Below are 23883 nucleotides of genomic sequence, written 5' to 3'. Positions count from 1 at the left end.
CGTTCAGAGAGAATCTTAAAAGAAAAATAAATAAATAATACATACCAATAGCTTAAATAGTTCTATTGTTCAAAACCTAGAAAAAAATAGTCCTTACCTGCCAAAATGTCTTCGTAAACCTTTTTTTTTTTTTTTCAATTTTCAAAAAAATGTCCTTGAAATGCAGACCTACCTGTAGCATTTTAATACTGCCAAAAACTTTCATGCCAGGTATTTACATAATGCATCTCAGAAAGCACAAGGAACCTAAACAAGAAGGTCTATCGAGATGCATTCTCACATTCACTTAAGAAACACTGTTAAGAAAGCAGCATTGCACTGTAACAGTACTAAATCGATTTGTTAGGTAATACAGCTTGTCTGTCTAGGCTTTTTGGGGGTTTGTCCCAGAATAGAATGTGACTAGGGTCCATGTGAACAAAATTTACTGACTAATGCTGTTTTTAACTAGCATGGATTTTTAACTGTCCCCTGCTTTGCAAAGTGACACATCATCTGGTCACATCAAACACTCCTAAATCCAATCCCCAGGATCCTGTATTAAGGCACTTGCTGGTTTAGCTATAAGCTTGACATCCAAAATCATACGTAATCTTATCACACTTGCTAAACCGGCAGCCTGTTTTCCCACCTGAAATCCTAGCATCTCCGAAGGAACTGAAAAATAAAGTCACTGGAAATGAAAAGCAAAACAAAACCCAGGAATGTCTTATTTTTGATTCTTGTTGGATTATTTTCAACATTTTTTTGAGAAAAAAAAAAAAAAAAATCAGATAAAATTTAAAAATAAAGAAAGAGTGGAATATTTCTCTAGAGTCTAATAACCAAATTTGATATTTATAGTTTCTTAAATATGTTAATTTCATAGTTATAAAAGAAAAAAAAAAAAGTCTTATTTGCCAAAAACTGCCTACGTTTGCTCCTGTGAGGGCTATTACTCACATACCGCATGACGTTGCAAATGCTGACACACTTCTCTGTATAGGAATAAAAGGTAGATGAAAGCAGTTGGAGGCTGAACATCCTGTTTTCTCTGTTGTCTAACTAAAGACCCATCCATTATTAAACACTGAAATGATTCCTGAAAACAGCATCTGATATCATTCAGTAATGATGCCATATAGTTCCACTGTAAATCTGTCAAAACAAAAGAAAATGACCTTTTGGCTTTCATCAGTTACAGTGACTGTTGTTTAAGTAAAGCTCAACTCGCAGTCAGTGAGATATTAAAGAAAGTGAAATACCTCAATAAATGGAAAAGACTACATCTGAACTTATCTTTTTTCTGCTACATGTTTTAAAAAAAATACTTCTGAATCCAAGTATTTCTTCTCCTTGCACCTTTGGGTTTAGAGTCTCGGTGAGGCTGAGTGCCCTGTTGTCCCACTGTCTTCAGTATTTCTCACTTCTAGAAATCTTGAAATTGTGTCTTTGGGTTAGACTGTAACTTCAGCCTAGCAGAGGGCCCCTGAAGTGGATCAATACATAAGACATAGAGGGAAAAGCAGATTCATAGCTGAATTTTAATTAAAAATAAAAAATAAAAATATAAAATATAAAATAATAAACAGAGCCAGATATTACCGGTAGGTGGCGACTTTGTACAGAACATTCTGCAGATGCGAGCGATCATTTTCTCCCATAGAACTAAATTACTCACTGGTACCCTGCCTACTTCAAATTTCTTGTGCCAATACCTGCCAACAAAGATGCACTGAAAGAGAATGAACTCAGAATAGGTATACAGCCTCTGAATACTTTTAGAGTATCACTTTCTCTCAAATTTTGAGCATCCTCTGAGCTGGGTTGTCTGACATGTAAGCACAGCAACCCTCTGGCATCTTCCATAGTTCTTCAACTTCTCTTTGGGAGTTTATTCACAAATGTTCTGTGTTGAATTAAGAATTAATAGAGCTATGTTATAAAGCCATATATAAATATAACCCAGCCTGTGTAATTTTATAAATGTTAGTCCTATGACCAGTAAGTTCAATTCTGTTCTGAAAGAGATAAAATGTACAGGGCCCAAATTTTGGTTTCCGTTTTACATCTAAAGTTGCATGTCAAAACAAACAGGGACAAATGTAATTGAATTGATCCCAGCAAGAGTCCATGCCTCCCCTGTCTCATATGGTGCCTACACACACACAAGCATTAACAATAATGAAACCTACAGGTGGTTCCAACAGTGCAAAGGCTCAGCTTCCCAAATTTGTTGTGATTCTTGAGGAGACAGAGAGAGAGGCCTACTCACAAACCTCAGACGTGCCCCACTCAAGCCAACCATTTTTTGTCACGGCGTTTCAGCCTCTTTCCATTTCCAAATTGTGCCCAGAAAAGCGTCCCCGTGCTCTCTGGTACTGTGTGAGCCTTTACACTGGTGTTTTGTGTGAGTGTTCGTGCATTTTTGGGGGCTCCATGCCTCCTCCGTCTGTAACTGGGTTTCCTTTCCTCCTACAGAGCTTGCACTAGCACTCATTTATCTCAGAGTACAAATCTCTCCCTGCCTTCTACTCAAAGCCTCAACATCAAGTCAGAACCTGTTTCTCCTCCTAGAGACCGTACCACCACACCCTCGAGATACCCACAGCACACGCGCCACGAGGCGGGGAGATCTCCCGTTGACAGCTTGAGCAGCTGCAGCAGTTCCTACGATGGGAGCGACCGCGAAGACCACCGGAACGAATTCCACTCCCCCATTGGACTCACCAGACCTTCGCCGGACGAACGGGAAAGCCCCTCTGTCAAGCGCATGCGGCTCTCTGAAGGATGGGCGACATGATAACATTATTACTTATTAGGTTTTCTTTTCTTTTTTTTTTTTTTTTTTTTTCTTGCAGTGTGTGTGTGCTATACCTTAATGGGGGAGGGGGGGGTCGATATGCATTATATGTGCCGTGTGTGGAAAAAAAAACAAACAAAAAAAAAAGTCAGGTACTCTGTTTTGTAAAAGTACTTTTAAATTGCCTCAGTGATACAGTATAAGGATAAACAGAAATGCTGAGATAAGCTTAGCACTTGAGCTGTACAACAGAACACTTGTACAAAATAGATTTTAAGGCTAACTTCTTCTCACTGTTGTGCTCCCTTGCAAAATGTATGTTACAATAGATAGTGTCATGTTGCAGGTTCAACGTTATTTACATGTAAATAGACAAAAGGAAAAAGTCTGCCAGCAATGGCAGGCCTTTACTGAGAGAGAAAGCAGCTGTTATGCAACATATAGAAAATGTACAGATGTTTTGACAGACCCAGCAGTTGGGTGGCCGTGAATCCATGCTAGAAAAAGACTGGGTCACCTAACGCACCGAAAATGCTCGGAAACATGCAGGCATATCTTTGGAGTATGGCACTCAGTTTAAGAAGGATCAAAGCATTTACAGAGGACCATACTTGTAAAAAAAGAAAAAAAAAAAAAAAAAAAAAAAAAAAAAGTTGAGTTCGAGGGCTAACATATTTAATTTTAACAAATTCTGGGTCTGCATCACTTATTAAATAAAAAAAAAATATAAAAATATGTACATTACATTTTGCTTATTTTCATATTAAAAAGTAAGACAGAGTTTGCAAAGCATTTGTGGCTTTTGTAGTTTCCTTAAGCCAAAATGTGTTCTTTTTTCCTTGATAGCTTCGCTAATCTTTTAAACAGTCCTGAAGAAAACAGAGGACTTTTTGTATAGAAAGCACTACCCTAAGCCATGAGGAACTCCATGCTTTGCTAACCAAGATAACTGTTTTCTCTTTGCAGAAGTTTTGTTTTTGAAATGTGTATTTCTAATTATATAAAATATTAAGAATCTTTTAAAAAAAAAAATCTGTGAAATTAACATGCTTGTGTATAGCTTTCTAATATATATAATAATTATGGTAATAGCAAAAGTTTTTGTTATCTTAATAGTGGGGAATTATATTTGTGCAGTTGCACATTTAACTATTTTCTTTCAGTTTTATTTTACTGGGCATACATTTTACAGATCGAAGTCAGCTGTTGAGAGACTGATCTGTAAAAAGTTTGAATTTACCCATGGTGTAACAACTTAAAGTCATTTTAATACAACATTTTACAATCAGTTGAGTGAACTGCGATTCATTGTATATACTGATTAGTTCTTTCATGCTGTTTTGTGCATTGTAACAAGTTGAGGGCCCTTCTACTACTTCACGTCCTGCGTATCTTGTAGATTCCCGTGGGGTAAATGACAAAGCAGCATCGCTTGGCCCTTCCTCACAAGCGAGGCTGGTATTCTGCCTGTTAGAATCGGACGTACAGCTCTAGCGGCTGCCAGTTACCTGAGCGCAGGTGAACATTTCCAGGAGCAGTAGGGAGAGCAGCAGGCGAGGGATTGGCTCGGCGCTCCCACCTGTTGCAAAGGTGACTCCCCTCTCTCTCAGATTTAAAGCTTTCAGAGAGACTGCCAATTACAGGACCGGTTTGCGGTGCACGGCCGATGCTGGCGGCCAGGCCGCTGTGGTTTTCGCGGACCTCTGCAGTCACGTTGTCTCACAGCGGGGACGTTGCTGAACAGCGCTGCCCGTGCATTCACACCCTAGAAAGATTTGCTTCGGCATACGGCGCCCGCCTTTCCTCCTGCCTCATATCGTTTCTTCAACTAAAACAGCTTGACCAGAAGGGAAGTATCGTTTTTCTTTTTAGTTCCTCTCTTTTCCTCTTGCTTATTAGAAGAAAACGGGATGTTCACATGTTTCAGTTTAACCTTTCTGTTGGAGGGAAACTGTGTTCGAGCAACATGTTAGTGCCATAGTAGGACTGTAATCATTCTCTTCTTTCTGAGAGCTGTTCAGCTCTCGCTCACGTACCTTGAGACTGATGAAGGACACAGATATGCTGCAACAGCTGAATATCAGCACAGAGCATTGTCTTAAGGGAAACCCACACTCTGATTCCCTTCTAAACATGCAGTTGCTGCGCACTGCTCGATGGTAGAGTCTACCTCCCTGTAGCAGCAGATGACTAACAGACTGCAGCATGCTTTAGGACATACGCTTTTCACTTACCGTGACTTACAGAAGCCTGCCTTACAGGCACTTTCAGCCGTGCAGGGGCTAGTGCATTATCTGGAAACTATTTAAGCAGAATACTGTGCTAATAATGCATCCACCTTATCTCGCGTAGAGACATGCAGGGTAAAATAAAAAGATACGCATGTTAAATAAAAATAAATAATAAAAAAAAATAATAAAAAAATCGGGAGGGAAAATGGGGCCCATAATTAATTTTAAAACACAAAACTGTTTTTCAAAACCACTTTCTTCACCTTCAGATGAATCTATACTCATATTCTCTTATGAGAATTTTAAACTTTGGTGTGTCAAAAATATGCAAATATATCGCAAATGTACTTTGACATTTCAACAAGAAATACAACTTTATCAGTATTGTAGTAGAAACTTGTCAGTGGGGAAGGGGATTTGGTCTATTGAAATATGAAGAATAGCCATATAATAGTTTACCTTGCGATTTGCCTCAGCAACGCATGAAAAAGAAAAGATAACATATTTAAGGAAGATGCAGTGTAATATATTACTGCAAGTAACTAAGCGGAAAGTAGCGTGAAACGTATTGCCTGGGCAATGTATATTAATTCTGACAGTGATTTTTATATAAACACAAATAGAATAGAATCACGTGAAAATTAACGCCAGTCATCCCTCTTGTTCCTGCTACTGAGGGCAACTAACATGTACTGGCGAAATTGTGGGGGATAATGCATATTTGCAAACTGATCTAATGATAAGAAGCACAACTTTGATTGTGAAGTCACTTTCTGTAAACTATAACTGTCTACCTTTCTCTGTTCCTTTATCTGTACCTTACCATTTATTGTATTTGCAAAGCTTATTTGGGTTTATTGTATGATTCCTTTGTATTTAAGGAGTTTGGGGCAGAGCCCTGAAAGAGTATTAACATTTACTTTACCTTAACCCATGCTATATAATGTTTTAGGCAACATTCTTAATTGCAAGTTCAAACACCTGAAGTGGCATTCTAGACATCTGCAAGTATTGTTATAGCTAAGTTAACCTCTATTAAAAGGTGTTGTTGTTTAGTGTTTAATTGCTGGTGACAATTATATGATATACCCAACCTGCACAATCTGTATATTGTATGCATTGAGCCATTCACAGTAAAGCTTTTATCATTTCAGTGTTTTTCAAAAGTTGTGTTTTATAACAAAATGGCTTATATTTTTCCTGGAAGAGGAATTTAGCAGTTTTTAATGAATAATATAAAAATATCTGTTGTCCTCAGATCTTTTTCAGGTAAAGCTAACATAAGAATAAAAGAACTCATAGACTGTTTTCAAGGATGTCAACCCTTTTGTATTGTATGTGTTATCCTATATACCCTCTTTTATCTATAGTCCTAACAGAGCTGTTTTGTTTTCCTTTTTCCTTCGCCTTGAAGGTAAATGCTTTGTAATTTTTTAAAAGCCACTTGAAACCTCAATAAAGGCTGTTGCCTAAGCATGGCATACTTCATCTGTTCCTGTTTGTGCCATCTGCTGTGATGTCGTCAGTTATATGGCATTAATTTCCTGCCACTACAGGTCTCTTGAAGGACTGATGGAACATTGGTGTCTGTTAGAATGCTTCAGACTGTAGATGTAATAAAAGGCTTTTGTTAATATATTTTAACCAAAGATGTGGAGCAATCCAAGCTTTGAGCCACAGACCTTCTGCATCAAAAGGATCCATTTGATTATTTTCATAATCAGGTGTTGCATTTTTACCTTCCCTGCTCATACCTCAGACTGATCCGTACCTCAGTTTGAATCAAAAAGGTCAGTTTAGTAAATCATTAAAAAAATAAAAAAAATAAAAAATAAAAAATAAAAAAAAAATGCAGTACCAGAGTCTTTTGTGGAGTAACTAATGTCAGACCTGGGTTACCGCAGGCATTACACTTGGATTGCTTCAGATGGTTTGTTGTATCCTTTTTTTTTCTTTTTTTTTTTCTTCTCTTTCATGGGGATCTGCTTCCATAAAACAATGGTGATAACAAAATAGCTTGTAAATGGGAGCATACAAGCATTTGCAACAAATATTAAAGTAGAGGCTCACAGCGGCATAAGCTGGACTTTGTCGCCACTAGATGACAAGATGTTATAACTAAGTTAAACCACATCTGTGTATCTCAAGGGACTTAATTCAGCTGTCTGTAGTGAACAAAAAATGGAAAAATTTCAAAAGATTCTCCTGCTGGAAATAAGGTATAATTTGTATTTTGCAGACAAATCAGTAAAGTTACTGGCTTTCTTAGTGATACGGTGTCTGTGGTGTATTTTTTATTAATTTAAATTATGTTCCATTTTTAATGTTTTGCACTGTTGTATGTGAGACAATCAACACTTTTAACAAAGAGAAGTTTCTTGAGGTCTCTGTACCTGTCACTTGTGCTTGGCTAGAAAATCGAGTGCCTTTCTGTGCCGCCCTGAGCATCTCAGTGCTCCACCACACATCATCCCACCAGGCATCATCCCACCAGACAACTGGAGAAACTCCACGGCTCCCACTTTGCAGGAAGGACTATGAACAAGGGAGTTCATCGTCAAATACCCTTAAGGGTGTGACATTGAAATCCTGTCTCATTGACTTCAGTGAACCTGGATTTTAATGATTGAATTGTGTTCCTTGGGCCAGAAATACTGTGATTGCAGCACCTCTGCCCTGGAAGTCATGGCATGAGCCTGCCTGAATCTGGCCCTGATGTTTGAGCTAGAAGAGTAGCTAGGTGAGATACTGCCTGGCTTCTAGCTATTTAATCCCTGACAAGGACGCAGACTCCCTAATATTCATGTCCTGTAACTCCTACCAGTGCAGAGAACCATACAAAAAACACATAAAAAGCATGCTCATTGTCTAAATCATTTATCATTGGACCTGTCCCTTATATGTGTATTCTCTAACATACCATAACTTCATAGGGACTGTGTCAGAATTGATCTGTTTGCTCTTGTGCATTTCTTTTTGGGTTTATTCCCCCCACCCCCACAACATTTATAGTTTACAGTTCTGAGAATACAAGGATCACTTTATTTCAACCAGATGTTTTTTTAATGCAGACAGGCTATTAATATCTTAAGGTGCTTAGTGAATGCAGCAATTTCCATAATAGCATTACAAGGCCTAGTTTCTAAATATACTCGTGAAATAAAACAGCTGTGCTGTTATTTACCTGTTGCCTGTAATGATAATTTTTTAAAACAGCAGTGTTTCTAGTATTGGAGTGCTAGACACAGCATAATAACTAGATGCTAAAAGTGAAATTAAATGTCAGTGGTTTTATTATGTAATATGTTTTCCTCAATTATTTCAACTATATCTCATTATTGGCAAGGATAAGCAAAAGATTTCTGGTAAAGCAGTGGAAGTGTAATATTGTCTGAAATCACGTCTGGGAGTACAGGCTCCTGCAGTCAGTCCTCTGTGTGATTAGCAGTGATAGCACTACACCTGCGTTGGAAAAGGAATTACTTAGCAAATAGTCTTTTGCATACTTTGTTTGGTTTTGTTGTGTTTTCCTCCCAGAAAAGAATACATATGTATGTATGTATGTATGTATTCATACATATGTATGTATGTATCATACATATACAGATTGCTTTGCTTTAGATGCTCCGAACTATATTTTAAAACATATTTAAAATATGTGTGTTGCAATAGAAATGTGGAGGTCACAAGTTCTTTAGATGTTTCTTACTTCGTGCTCACCTCTGTCACTTGGAAGAACAATTCTGAAGTGAGTGGTCTGTGGCACCTGAGGGTTTTTGTATTATGCCTCACAAGAGAAAACAGAGGCTGCTGTTCCTGTTTATACCATTGTTGTTATAGATGTGACCTATTCATACCCAAACCTTCCTCAAATACAAAGCCAATGGTTTCCCTGGTGAAATACTGGGGGGTTAGAGGGTCCAAGGAGGAGGGAGGAGGAATTATTTTTAAACAATTAGGTCATTTACTCTGGAAACAGCAGAAATCAATTTGGTTATGCCTTTAGTGACAAACATAGCCTATTCTTCGTTAATTCTGCAGAAATTTTATGAGCGCAGCAAGGCTTTACCTGTTCCATGAATGTTCCCACCTACACAGAAATGGAACCCAGGTTTTCTGGAGTTCCTGATTTTGGGAAGCTCAGACATTGTAGCCATAGCAAAGTCAAGGCACACTGATTTTCTAATCACATGCTGTGCTTGACACTTCACACTGCATGTTCAGAGCACCTGCAATAGGTAAATTACTTCGTTCCATGCAGATCATGTACACATGTCCAAGATAACTTTAATTGTTTTTAGCAGGTGTTATGGCAAACTGGTATTTCTTCTGATGAATGTATTTCTTCCTCCTCTTGCAGCAGATTTCAGAGCATGCAATCAGAGCAGAATGAGTCCGTTCTGCCTCAGCTTAATTGCTAGAGATAATTCAAAGCTAACACAGGGATGCTTTTGTGACTGTTGAATTTGAAATGAATATATCACTTAGAAAAGCTGTGAAGTGTGCTGTTCTGATTGTCTTTTCTACCTTGTTCTGTCCTTGTGCTTCTGGCTGTGATTCATTTGTATCCTGCACAGAGTTTTCAATGACAAGTATTTGTTTTTATTTGTCTGGACAGTGAACCATACTCTGTTTTAGGCTAGAAAACATACTGCCTCATTTAGGGTGGGGAAGGGGGGAGTTTGATCTCTGTTCGCTATGAAGGTTTCCCTTCTTTGACTGGAGACATGAAGTGGAATACGTATTACTGTATGGGAAAAGCTTAACGGTGATAAAGGTAGTTTATTTGCCTGATAAGCATCATTGTGGTAAAACGCTTTTCAGTGACAGCACTTTACATCACCTATTTTCTGTATTTGGGAGAGTTGCTCTGGATATGTCGTGTGGTCTCACAGTGAGAGCACAGCATCCTGTGGCCAGTATGTATGAACATGTGTTGTATCGCAACAGCTCAAAAGGAGGAAACAAGAAAAAATCGTACAAAATTTGACTACAAAGAGTGGACACGCTGAGGTAACAGCAGTCAGATCACCAACATATCCAACAGAGTTGCAACGGATTGCGTTTACCTGCTTACATTCTGAACCACAGAAAGTAAATCACAGAGAAAATCATTATAAAGGAAACAATTTCATAGTAATAATTTTTTAAATCTGCCTTTCTGTTTCTAAATATCTCTATATATGTCAGAAGAGTGGTGTTTGAAATGCAACACATTTGTTTGTCTTTGACAGTTATTTATCAAGAAAAAAATCGCTTTTCATAACCATTGAGTACTGTACTACATATTAGTTAACTTGGGAAAGCTGAAAAGAGTTTCCTGACCTGAGTGTGCTTGGCTCCGAGTGAGTAGCCAGGGAAAAGCAGCCGGGTGTACATCAGCACTCTCAGACTGCAGGTACTGAACTTTCAGTCAGCAAAGCTTCAGACAGCCTCTTGGAGGAGATTGCACTGCAGTTGCTGACTCACAGCAACACTCTACACCTTCAAGGGTAAGGCTGTGAAAATATAATACATTTGGCGCTTAGTCATCTGAAGTAAATTTGCCTGTCTTTGTGGGAGGCCCAAATTACTTTTCTGCAACTTTTTTGGTTCATTAGGAATTTTTTGGAAAGAAACCAAGAACTAAATTAGAGAATATCATTACAACATCTTCTGCAGTTATTTTCTTACCATGGGAAACCCTGATACATAACACAGAGGTCACTGCACCTCAGGAGGAATATAGAATGCGAAAAGCTGGAGACAGATCTCCTTGGAAAGAGGCATTACAAAAAAATGTGAGTCTTCAGCTTGGAAAATAAATGAAATTGAGAGTATATCCTTACCTGAAGGGTGTGCAGACAGCAGATCTGCAAGGAGCTGCTGTGTGCTCTCTCCCAAAAAATATGGGAAACAAGGGATGTCCAAAGAAAGCATCAGGCATCAGGTTCACAAGGAAATATGACGCCCACATTGCATGTCATTATGTAGTGGGACTTATTGCCATCCAATGCTGTAGAAACCAAAAGCCTGCATAAATCCTTAAGGAGTCAGGCAAGTTCACAGGACACAGCTCCATCTGTCCTGTAAAGCATGACGATACTTTCACAGCTACTCACTGAAGAAGAAAAGGAAGATTTTCCACTGTTTATTGCTGAAAATGAGAGGTATTTTAAGGGAGAATTCATACATGCCCTGTTTTTTTTATGTTCTTCTCCCTGAAAATCCCTTACAGACCTCTGTCAGGGAGAAGATAATTAGATAAATCACATAATATAACCAACCTTCTTTTTCTTTTCCTTGTAAACCCTTTTTCTCTGACTGTGCACATTGATTTTGCAGCGGTAGGAATTAATAAAAGAGTCCCACTTGTAAATATGCCCACATAGTCATTATGCTTTAATTATGAAAGCACACAAATGCATGGGACAAATAATGAAAACTTTGTCTATGGTCAGAGAACCCAGTTACACAGGAAATTCCACAGAACATGTTAGAGAGAATGTGTTCCAGGTATCGTGCCAGGGGTTTAAGACTGTTTCTACAAGGGGTCTGCTGGACCAGCTTACAGAGGGATACACTGGACTAGCCACCCCTGTGCAGACTTTGTTTTCTGTATCTAGACTGACCACCTTGAGAAAAGATATGCTGCATTTTAATTAAAACTACGGGGGCTTAGAGCAAAAGTTCCTGAGTGAAATTCCACGGATATATTACACAGATCACACTCAAGGGCTTCCAGATGATGACTTCTAATCTGTTATCTTTCAGGGTAGACTGAGGTATTTGGGGAGTTTCCAAAATGCTTTTGTATCTGTGAGACTGTGAACTAGTCGTGTTTATTAATAGTCTAACCATGAAATCATTTAGTGGGAGTAATTTAACAACTCATGGAAAATGCTCATGACAGATGCAGCACAAATATAGAAATTGTTTTTGAAAGTCTTTTCTTGTGTTACCTAAGCATGTAGAGGCAGAGGCTGAGCCCTCACCAAACACAGCCTCCTGCAATGACTTCTTCTCTACCTTTGTCCTGTGAATACTAACCGAACAATTCAGTGCATCAAGTTTTGCTGAAAAACAGACTTTGTCCCAAGATCATAGAAAAGATGGAAAAAGACAGTTGGACAAATGAAACAGCAAGAGTACACAGTCTGCAAACATCATTTCAGAGCCATCTTTCTGAAATCTGTTTGAAATCTCAGCTGTTTTTGTATGGCTAAAATGTAGAAGTTTCATTAAAATGGTTCTAAGGCTAATTCTGATCTAGCTTTCCATATGGCAGTGCCAGTTTCTCTCAGAAATCTAAATAGCCATCTCTCTGGAGTTTCCAGAACTAGAATCAACCTGCAGGTCAAGCCAGGGGAAGTACCAATGGGATGGCTTCTGATTGTTTTCCAAAAGTAAAGGAACTTGAAAAGAGTAAGAACAGCATGACACTGAACCAGGCTTTGAGGAGAGCAAAGATGTCTGATCAACACACACAGGAGTGTGATACAGGCAGGAATTTCTGATTTTTTCTTAATTCCTGAATTTAGTAGAGGAAGTGCACACCCTGCCTGCTAAAAATGTGGGAGAGTTCTTTCTGATCCAGTGTTTATGCCTGATTCCCTCTATTTATGTAGGATGAAATGTGGATATGCATGAGGTATACACCCAGATTTAATACAATTTGGGGGGCTTTTCTTCTTCCTACATGAGACCGATACCCAACTATCAACTCCTGAGTTTTTCACTGAAATTTCTTTCCACTGCTGGCCTTTCAGAGCCTGTCACTGCTAAATTCTAGCTACATATCACAATTAAACTTCTGAGCCAAAATTCATATCATTTTACCTTTTTAGTCCTTGCCATGCTGAAACACTTTCAGGACACACTCAAACACTCAAAACCTCCTTGTCGCAGTGTGCCCCAGAACAAACAAAATTATTTCTGCCTCAGCAAACTGTCTGATGAGCAGCAGCTTTGAGCCACGGTCCCAACTCAGATATCGTTTTAGGGAAGTCTGCTTACAGAAAAGCCACACAAAAATAGGTGCTGCATAGACAGGTACAAGGGTGTTTGCGTATAGTCAGCAGAGCAAAAGCTATAACAAGTGTTCTGCTGTCCTTCCATCCCCTTGCTGACAGAAAGCAGGAGAGGGAGAAAAATCTCTTTCCTCAGCTGCCTTCTGCTGTGTTGCCTCGGTTGTGCTCTGGCAAGACTCTGAAGCACATTTCTTTTATGCTGGACCTCAGAGGTTGCTTATCTCCTTCTGGCACATTTAGGATGGGGGACAGAAAAAATAGATGATTTAATGTGAGAGCATATGTGCATGGATTTATATTCAGAACATTTCCTTATGCAAAGTGATATTCCGAAATTTTCCTGACTTGTCATGATTTTTTTTATTATTATTTTTAATATCCCCTGTATACAAGGTGCCAGTTTGTCCCTTTTTAATTTTTCTGGTGGTATTTTTATATTACTTAGGAGAATGGAGGGCAGAGTGTTACCGTATTAGAAAGAGAGCTAATCGTACATTTCCAGCAAAAAATCATTTTAGTTAGAGAATTTAAGCTAAGAATTAGGGTTCAATCTACACAGTGCTGTTTAAATGTGTGTCTACACATGCAAGAAGACTTGGCCATGAAGAAATGGTTTGTGGAAGTATTGAAAATCTCCACTTTGAGAAGATCTTTGCATGAAGGAGAGTTTCACTTCACTTCAGTAAGTGTGCAGCACAAGAGGACATCAAAGGTTGCTGGACTGGAGCAGAAGGAAGGCTGCAAGGTAGAGGGAGGGAAGGGAGCTAATTCCCCTGCATGCATTTGCTATGTTTTCCCGCAGGCCTGAGATTCCACCGTTGGAAAAGTTTTCATGTGTGCAGCAATTCACACTTTATGAAAGCCTTGCTTGAGAGATGAGGGATGCTCATGGTAAGAAAAGTTGGACAGTGCCACCCCAAGGCTGAGCTCAGCCCAGTCTCTCATCACATATTTATTTGAGAATATGGGTTTTTAGGCCACTGTCAATGCACGAACAAGCTGCACCAAAAGGTTTGTTCTGCATTAAGCTGTAAAATCCCTCTCTGGTCCCTTACTTACTGAAATTATATTTCCCTAGTCAGAAGTTGGAAGATAGAATGTGATAATACTTTTAGCCCATGGAGAAACAGCTCTCCTCAGAACACCAGGCACTGGAAAGATAACGTTATGTAAAAGACAGTAAATTTTCGTTACACTAGGGCTCATTTTTCAGCAGGAAGCATGATCCTCTACATATTTTCCATCTAATTCAGTGTCCTATCATGTAAGTTTTTGTCGCTGTGAGAGTGCAGGCTTCCCACTCAGAGCTGGCTGCTCTTTATGTTGCTAGCTGAGGTCAGGCCATGAAGCCAAGCTTGGACATGATTTTGTTGTTTTTTGTTTGTTTGTTTTGCAAAGGCTAATAGCAGTCTCCTTCAGACACCCCATGAAGAGCTGCTGAACAGAGAGCATTACCACAAACCATTAGTCTTCCCATCTCCTGAATGTCTGCACACTTCTCAGGAAGATAATGTTGTTAACAGACTCTTCTAGACAGCATTTCTGTTCTGTTTCTGCAGAGAGTATGAGGCTTAAGGAAGAGCCTTCCTTTCCATCACCCAAGCCTGAGAGCAGCTACCCTTGTTCCTCACCAGAGCCAAAGGCAGTTCTGCTGGCTGCACACACACAGCACCCTCTAAACCTTCCCACAGCCTCCTCCTGCAGCGTAAATCTGCTGCCTGGGGCCAGAATGAGGAAAAGCCTCTGCAGCCCTGCTGGCCCAGGTGGAAGGAAGAAGCTTGCTTGGCTTGCATGCACCACGTCCACAGCAGGCAATATGAGGTGTGCACCCAGGCAGAGAGGGCTGGAGCTGAGGGTGGGGATGCCTCTGCTGAAAGCTGGGCTTTGGAAGAGAAGGAGAACAGCACCAGGGAATGGGGGAGACATTTTGGAGGCTACCTGGGTCCTGGGCACAGCAGCTGTGGTGCTTTGAGGTGGCACAGGCGCTTACTGCCCAGGTGTCTGCATGGGACCACCTGCAGGGAGATGGTCCTTCTCTGAACCATCTATGCCACGATGGGGGATGTGCTCTGGATCTCTTGTTTTGGACTGTCTACCTGCCTGTATGGCACAGGAGAGAAAAAAAAGTGGCTCCCTTACTGAGTTGTGCCTTTTTTCATCAAAATAATAAATGAAAATGAAAATGGTAATGAAATTGAAAATGGAAATTAAAATGAAAATAATGAAAATAAAAATAAAAATAAAAAAAAATAAAATTAAAATTAAATTATGTGCTCAAAAGAGCTTTGCAATTTTAAAAAAAAAAAAAAAAGTTATTTTTTTCCACTCATTTCCAGTACCTTGTAGCCCTTTAATTACAAAATAGCTCTCTTCTAATGAATGCTAGCAGGTTATAATCTTATTTTTAATAACAGAAACGGTGAACAGACAGACAACCAGACAGAAATACTTTTAAACATCTTCATTGAGGATGCTGCAGGGACGCAACAAGCCAGGGCATAGGAGTGCTATGTTGAAGTCAAGGCCACACCGATAACCTTAACCTCCTCTCTGTTCTGAAATATATATATACAGTTTAGGGCTGTCACTCCTCTGGGCATGCTGCAAGAGATGTCTGCTCAGTAAGGGTTTGGGGAAAATGCTTTCTGGAGCGATGCCAGGCTCCGGCAAAGCCTTTGTAGCTGTCTGGCCAAGTTCCTGTTTGAAATCATTATTTCTGCTGCTGGGACCTTATAATATTATTAACTGCATGTTAGATACCTAGAGTCTTGTCTAGGCATTTTTCCCCCTTAATTAATACTTACATTCACAGGAATAGCTCCTACTCTCTGACCATGTCTCCCTCATCCCCTCGGCACCTCCCCAGGGATGAGTGTAGGCCTGCAGGCCGTGGCTGGGGGAGGCGAAGCAGAGAAAGGCAGATTTTAAGGCTTCTTGCTGTGTGACCAGCTGCCCCAAAGTCCACCCTCTCTGGGACTTTTTCCCTGCCCACAGTGAGGCCAGCAGCCACCTGTTTTGGTCAGCCTCCAGGCAAAATCGATTCCTAGTTGTGATCTGGGTTTGCTGCTGCACGTTGCTTGGCTGATGTTCTCCATAACTCACAGGGCCTGAGTAAGGCAAACCAAGCATTTAGTTATGTTTAAGTTAGTTAAATTGTATATATTTTATGTGTAAATTTAGTTAAATTTAATGTTTGTGTTGCACAATAACGTAATATAAACTTTTAGGAGACTTTGTGAGCTTAGCCCCACCACTTCGTAAAATCAACAGCAGATAGTATGTACTGAAGAGACATCTTGAAGGTGTTCTTCTACAGGGCATGGTAGACTTCCCTACATGGAAATCTCTTTTCACTGCCACCTTCTTGTAGCATTGTCACCAGCCCCTTGTGAGCCACTATCAAACAGGGACCTGAGCAGATGGTCTCAGGTAGTTTGGGACCATCCATACTTGTTGGTCATTCATCTACCCGGCTGCAGACCAGCTCTGGTGTAGCCACGATGAGTCCTTCCACTGGGTGGTGTCACTGGCATGACCATGAGCACCAGGCCACCCACATCACTGCCCGGACTCAGCCCCAAAACATGGGACACCAATTGGGCATCATCATTTGAGCATGGGTGAGTCAAAAAGGGGAAAGGGGCAGCTCCTGTGGTTCTTTATTTCATCATTGCAGGAAATAAAGTATGCTCAGAGAGGGAGGCACATCCTTCTTTATGGGCTGTGTGAAGATTTATTGGGATGAAAACACAGAGATTTTGCTCCACAAGTGTATGCATGTTTTGATTTTCCTTACTGTGTAGAGGAGCGTGTGGTTTGGCAGCTGGAATTTCTGCTTTCACAGGAACGTCATTTTGCATCTCGCCTGTGCAAGAAGAGAAGCTGGATGCATGCTGTGCCACCAGCTTTTGTCACCCCCCTCCCCTTTGGCTGCCACTGCCTGCAGCAGAGTGCCACCTCTCCCTCCCAGCAGCAGGAGCAGATGAAACCCAGCCTCGCACGCCAGCTGTCTGACGCTCCTGTCCCGGCAATGTACGCTGCAGAGCTGGCACCCAAACACGCTTCTCGTGTTGGCACCTGCTGCTGCTGTAGAGCTGAGCTAGTCCCTTAAATATCCCGTCTTCCTTCACTTCGGTGCAGATGCCCCACGTGAAATGCCACACGCTCCTCGGTCTTGAAGACCACTTGGCCTCTGCTTCTCCAGGGGCACCTGCTCCGAAGACAACCCTTTTGGGGTGTCTTCTTCCCACTGTGCCCAGGTAAGAGCTGCGTGCCCAGGTGCTTCCAGTTGCTGAGAAGCATGAGATGGAGGTGCAGCGCTCCCGCGGCAGAAGCATCCCAAATCTGGAATCAAAGACAGGGCTCATACTGAAAGGAGTCCTCAAATGCTCTCACAGAGGACTCTGTCTCCCTCCAGTGACTGTTGAGTGCCTGCAGGAAGCAGCATCACAAATTAAGTGTACAAGGATGGGTGGTTTAAGCACTCCCCACAGGCTGGGAAAACAGAGGGAACCTGAGGTGGTTGCAGCTGACTTCTTGTGCCTCGTGGGCTGCAGATTTTCACATGAAGCCTTGCACTGAGCTGGCCAATAACCTGCTAAAATACATCCTTGAGAAGGGATATAAAGAGGTAGGGAGCAATTCTCATCCCTGCAACAGGTCGTTAACCCCTGTTGGTTAATGATACGTGCCTCTGCTCGGCTCACATGACTTCCCATCCGTGATGTCATTTCCTTATGCAGGGAAGACCCCTTGAGTACCCGCTGTCGAGCTACCTATGTCGTATAACCAAGTCCTTTTTGGAATTGCCACCACTGCACAGGTGTGGTGTACTGCGGTTGTTTGTGATGCACGGCTTTGCGTTTCATTTGCATATGCTAGAAAATGGCTTGATGCATCCTAATTAGGTACAAATCAAGAATGCTTTGTATGACTGCTCTGAAACCATCACTGTTTCCCTCTTGCCCAAAGCTGACTCCATCAGAAAATACCACTGGTTGTGAATTTCTGCTTAATTTCAGAGTTAATAAATTATTGGAAAGAACAGAGTCTTCAATTGATTGATGAGAATCTCATCAGAAAGACACTTATTTGATAGTTTTTCCACTAAAACCTACTTTTTGAGGTCTACTGGTCAACCACTTCTTAATCCATAACAATGTGTGCTTTACTGATAACCAGATAGTCTTCAGTCAGATGGTCATTTATGCCTAAACAAACAGCACTGTGCAGGACTGTGTGGTTTCGCTTATCAGCCAGCTCAGTTATCTCATAAAACAAACTGATGTCATGTTTGTTTGTTTAAAACAACTTTCCATAAAACTGTGAGTGGGCACTAGTTGCACAGCCTTTCTTAAAATTCTTATTGATTAATTGGGCACCAGTTTCTTCATTGTGCTGACTCAGACTGATGCTAAATTCATTTTCTAATTTGTCCTGAGTTAAAGCATATTCCAAATTAAATTTAAGACTGTACAGAAAGATAGAAAATTTACCAAAGCAATTCAGAATTCTTCTTGGTACTTTGGTTAGTACAAAGAGGGTTGTTAAGGGCAGTAAGGTACACCTTTTGAGAGATGAAAATTAAGCGTGGTTCACAAAAACTCAATATTTGGTGAAAAATAGTCCTAACAACTTCAATCACAACCTGATATATTAATATATATATTTATACAGGAAAAGCACTGAATTTTCAGACAGCCACTCTTCTGTTATTCGTGGTTATGAGGCTGAGAAGACCTGAAGGTCTGTGTACAAAATCAGATAGTCTGCACAACAAAGCATCAGCTTTTGGTCACAGAGCATGATACCGTGCTAGAAAATTACTTATTTCAAAATAAATCATGAATGTGATTTTTTGTGTGTGTTTATTTGTTGACAAAGGAGATGATAAATATGGTCCCTAAGCATAACAAGCAAGCAAAACTATTTAAAATTGCCTATGTTGTTCGATAAATAACTAACAAAATGTGTCAACAGTTCGGATTTTGTGCAAGACTGGAGAATAAGCAAAAGAATGATAAAGTTTGAAAAGAAGGAATAAATTGCCCTCTTTTCTGTAAGGGCACTTGCACAATAGTACCATCAAAAAAGATTCTCTTCAGTCTACTGAAATCAACAATGACACTAAGATAGTTAATAGATGATGTGTTGAGTGAAGTATAAATCTCCAAAACTGACTTTCCCAGACATGAAAGTTCGGAATTTAAAGAAATTTTGTGTGAAGTGAGGACGTTTTTCTTCAGAAGGCTTTAGATACAACATGAACCAACTCTGGCTGCATTTTGACTCTCTTTTACAAATTATAATCTGTGTTTGTTGTTTAGCAACAGATTGTTGTATACATGACTGCTGCATTTCCTAAGCAGTGAAACTGCAACATTCATCAATAAATCAGCTGAAGAGAGGAAGAACTGGGACATCATGTTAAGAGAGCTTCTGGTGGCAGGGCAAGCAGATGGCTCTTTGCGTTGGCTGACACTCCATAAGGGATGGTCGCAATAGTGCCTCTGTCCTCCATCAACTCCAGGATGCACTCAGAAAGCCACACATTTCTCCTCGTGCTGAGGAATGCACAGAGAGTGAGCATCATTCCAAATAATTTCTGGAAGCATGTTCGCCTTGAGGGAATAATGTTATCAGAGGACTTCAGGGACCAGGGGTTAGTTTCTAAGGCCCTAGAGCTGCACTAAATTTAATGACCTCTTCAGAAAGACAAATGAGTTTGGAAAACCTTCAGTGACCATACTGGCAAATTTAACATCCTTCCCATGCTGCCTTTTCATAAAGAAGCAAAATTAAACACAGTGAGGTCACAGGAAGTGGGTTTTATCTTTTCTGTCCTTCTTTGACCTCACGATCAAAAGCCAAGATCTGATTATGCATTTTCATTTAGTACAGTGATACATGACTACAAAAGATGTCAAGAAAAAATACCTGACTTGGCGCTGCTTCAATTCCTCCTATTCCTCCAATCCACACACACTTGTGAGCTTCATGATGTTGCTGACATCTCTGAAGAAGCTCACCATTTTTCTTCCTTTAATGACTAGAGTGGTGTTTCTCCATTTAATTTTAGGGGGCACAGAGTAGGTTACTAGTAGTGTGAATTTTGTGCATTATGTACTTTATGTTGCTAAAGACGTCCCTCGTGTCTTAGCACTGGGAGCTCATCAGGTTGGGTGCAGCTGAAAAGAAATGCTAAATGAAGACTCTGTGAGCTAGAAGGGGCCAGAAAGAGCAGCATCCTCAGAGAAAATGCAGGGAAGATGAAGAAGATGAAGAAGATGCAGAGAAGATGAAGGTGGATCCAGGCAGTGTGCAGCGGAGGTTGTGGAATTCTTAACAAGAAACTGGTGGTGACTGAGGGTGGATTTGGCAGAGTGGACAAGAAAAATGCAGACTTAAACAGTCAAGATGGGTGAAGGTGAGGAGGGAGACTGTGAGCCAGTTGCTGAAGAAATACGGTGCTGCATGTAAGAGGGCAGGAGGGTAAGCAAAGTGCAAGAGATGTGTTTGGGACACACGGCCTGTGTCACCTTGAGATAAAACTGCAGGCAATGGGAAAGAAATCCCAGGCTGGATGCCAAAGGAGCGTGCTATCATAACCTAGCAGCAGCCAATGTGAGAATCAATATTTGGACAATTGAGCAGGACAATATTCATAGCAGGAAATGTCTATGATTGTGAAATAAAAAGCTTATCCATAAACTAGGTGTGTCTTTTTCTTTTGCTAATAACTAACTAAACTAACCTATTTAACTCAGCCTTACTTTCCCATACTGCTGCCTATTGCCACAGTGTATCAGTTTCTTCTTAGCAAAAAACTGCTAATAATAACATAATTCTTTAACTATCTGGCTCTTTTTCATGTGAGCAAAAACTGAAAGTAGAGCTTAAAGTTTGAATATCTACTATTTACTTAATCACACTCTTCCTCCAGTTTTAAAGGTTGAGCTGATATTGGAAAGTGAAGGAGGCAAGTGGTGGCTTTTAGGAAATTAAAGAGGTTGATAAAAACAATAATAATAATAATTTTAAAATAAATAAATAAAAGAAGAGAGCTCTATTTTCTAGGGACAGGTGCTCGTTTCAGTTGATCTCTTTGAGCAATTTGATAAATATTGTTTTATCTAGTGCAGCCATAAAAGTAGTATCTACAGGAACACACAACTGATATTCCAGACAGTGAAAAATTACTGATTTCTGGCCTGGCAAACATTTGTAACCCTGAGCTGTATCAATTACCAGGGAGCAGAAGAGACAACCTAAGTTCCTTAGTAGCTGTTAAAAATATTTCCTTCCTCTACCCACAGAAGAATCCACCTCCTTGCCACCAAAATAAGGTATTATAAGGCAGTGTGTCAGGAAGAGTCTCGGTTTTGTGCTGGACATCATCTTCAGGGTTAAACTGCTGCTTTCATCCTTATAAAGTCACGACACACACACAACATGAATTTCTGAATGTGTACTTAAAAGATATTTAAATCTCTCACAGGTTCACACAGTGTGCGGATTACCGTAGCAATGACTTCAGTCATGGTCCATGCCCCTCACCTCTAGGACTGAAGCTCCTTTCCTGACTTGGGGAGACCCAGTGCAGCCTTGGAGCTGGCCATGCCCTCCATCCTCCTTTGCCTTACTGCAGCAAGAGAAGCAGCGACGTTACAAGTTCATCTGCAGGTCAGAAAGCGAAGGTCTCAGGATGCCAGCGTGCTGTGAGAGTCACCCACATGGGACAGCAAAGCTTAGGGCATGTTGGTTTTACATTGCAATCCTAAAATAAAAAACGCAGGACTGCTCAATGTTTCTGAAAGTGAAATAGTCGAAAACACAACATTTTAATGAAATTAGTGCAGAGAAAAAGGAATCATAAACTTGAACTTGGTGTTACATTTTTGCACCCTCACAATATATTCACATATTTGTTCAGTTATTAAAGACGTAACAAAAACCACAGTATCATCACTGTTATGTGTTACAGTGACTCGTGCTACGAAAGTGAGAATCCATGTTGCAGCCCACTGTTTGCTTTACCAAGAGATTACAAACATAAGAAAAACCTGGGGATCCTCAAAACTAGATGTAGGTATAGAAGGGAGGGAAGGAAGCCCCAGTCCTCGCTGCAGCCCTGTAACATTTAACATCTGTCTTTTACCTCTGTTGTTCTGAACACAGCAGGAATTAAAAACTGCTGGTTACTACAATCCATTTTATCTCATGGTTTCAACAGCGTGTAACACAGAGAAAGGACTTTGGATTCTGCTTTATGAACTGTCCGTTTTCTAATTGGCAAAATTATATGATTGACCTTTTGATACAGTTCCGGAGGGGCAGCTGAACATCTAACCATTGTATTTAGCAACTGTTAAACAAGAAATCAGAAAGGAAGACTACTGTCCATGGAGCAAGAAGAGTTTAGCCAAGAAAATAACATTGAGTACATACAGCAGTCCTGGGAAGGTGATTTGGTTTGAGAGAACTTCGAGCTTTCTTCTCATTGTACCTGGCTTTTGAATTTCATTTCAGGAAACATTTGTCATGTGTCTTGAGGAAAAATCACTTCCACTGAAAATTCAGGGAAAAAAACAAGGGGGGGGGGGGGGGGGGGGGAGGAGGGGGAAAACATATTTCAGGAAGAAAAACTGTTTTTTTCCCTGTCTTTTGGGATGAGCGACCACAGCCAAAGCAGGAGGAGGAGGGCAGTGTGGCAGGCGGAGGCCTGGCAGCAGAAGCAAGACCCCTCACCACTCCCTATGGCCCTAATGAAGGCAGCTGGCACCTGCAGCAGCCAAAATCCCAACCCTGGTGCTCTGCAGCCAGCATCACCACATCCCTGGGCCCGAGAGGGGCCTGCTGCTCCCTGCAGAGCCAACCTGGAATGGAAAAGCTGCCTGGGCAGCGACCCCAAAGTTTGGTCGCTTTCCCCTAAAGGCTTCCAAGCCCACATCCTCCAGCACAATTTCCAAATTTCCTCCCTGCTCCCAGCTGTGCCCACCCAGTAGCAAAGTCTCATGCCCATTTCCATGTTTCCCACTGCTTTTTCCCAACTTTTGGAGAACTCCAAATCAGCAGAATGCCTCCTTTAGCTGGCGTTTTAGGATTATTCTGATTTTTTCATATATATATATATATTTTTCTCCTTTTTTTCCCCGCATTGACACGGCGGTCTGTGCTCTCAGCCCCGGCGCTGTCCCACGGCTGCGCGCAGCTCCGCGGGTGCGGAGCGGGGCGGATCCGCCAGGGGGCAGCAGCGACCCGCGCATCCCCGCGCCTCTGCGCGCCCCCGCCGCACCGGGACCGGGATGGGACAGGGCGGTCCCTGGGGGGCTGTGGGTTTTGTATCATCATCGTCATCATCATCGTCATCGTAGTTGTCGTTTTGTTGTTGTTGCTGCTGCTATTAATGATGGTTTGGGTTTTTTATCTTTTTTATTGTTACTATTACTATGCTATTTAAATGGTTGGTTCCCACCTGCAGGTGGCTCCCCCGACCTCTCGGCTCTGTACACCTGGGGGCTTTAAAGGCTCTTTAAGAGATTTTTGTTGTTGTTGTTGTTGTAGTTGTTTTTTCCCCTTTCTCGCCCCCGACTCGGTGTGCAGCAGGTGGAGTTGTTCATTTGGGGAAGGCAACGAACTGGCAGAGGAGGCAGAGAAGTCGCGTGCTCTTTTGGAAATGACTCCTGCCGGTTTTCTAAAGCCACCCTGGGGGAAATGGTCCCCTTTGAGCGTGTCTGGGAAGAAAATAAAAAGAAAAAAAGAAAAAAAAATAAAAAATAAAAAATAAAATAAAATAAAAAATAAAATAAAATAATAATAATAATAAAATAAAATAAAATAATAATAATAATAATAATAAAAC

At 40.9% G+C, this 23883-nt stretch overlaps 1 protein-coding gene and 1 long non-coding RNA gene across 20 annotated transcripts in view; one reads left to right on the top strand and one right to left on the bottom strand.

The window, feature by feature from the left end:
• The window catches only part of MEF2C (myocyte enhancer factor 2C), a 143463-nt gene extending 136178 nt beyond the window's left edge, over positions 1-7285 (top strand). For 15 of the 18 annotated variants that reach the window (XM_035310348.1, XM_035310346.1, XM_035310351.1 and 12 more), the window contains one exon: positions 2461-7285. In XM_035310348.1, coding sequence (XP_035166239.1) covers positions 2461-2782 — 322 coding nt within the window. In that variant the 3' untranslated portion in view covers positions 2783-7285. The remainder of the gene's footprint in view (positions 1-2460) is intronic. The other 3 variants (XM_035310362.1, XM_035310360.1, XM_035310361.1) reach the window with 1 other exon arrangement.
• A 9381-nt stretch (positions 7286-16666) lies between these two features.
• Positions 16667-23883, bottom strand: part of LOC118156354 — a 7728-nt gene continuing 511 nt past the window's right edge. The window contains exons 2-3 of one of the 2 annotated variants that reach the window (XR_004746230.1): positions 21579-22589; positions 16667-17366 (exon numbers count right to left, since the gene is read on the bottom strand). This is a non-coding gene — a long non-coding RNA (uncharacterized LOC118156354). The remainder of the gene's footprint in view (positions 17367-21578; positions 22590-23883) is intronic. The other variant, XR_004746229.1, reaches the window with a different exon arrangement.

Source organism: Oxyura jamaicensis, chromosome Z, assembly GCF_011077185.1.
Source record: "Oxyura jamaicensis isolate SHBP4307 breed ruddy duck chromosome Z, BPBGC_Ojam_1.0, whole genome shotgun sequence".
NCBI classification, from domain to species: domain Eukaryota; kingdom Metazoa; phylum Chordata; class Aves; order Anseriformes; family Anatidae; genus Oxyura; species Oxyura jamaicensis.
The sequence above is the reverse complement of the archived record's forward strand: the minus strand, read 5'-3'. Positions and strand labels throughout refer to the sequence as shown.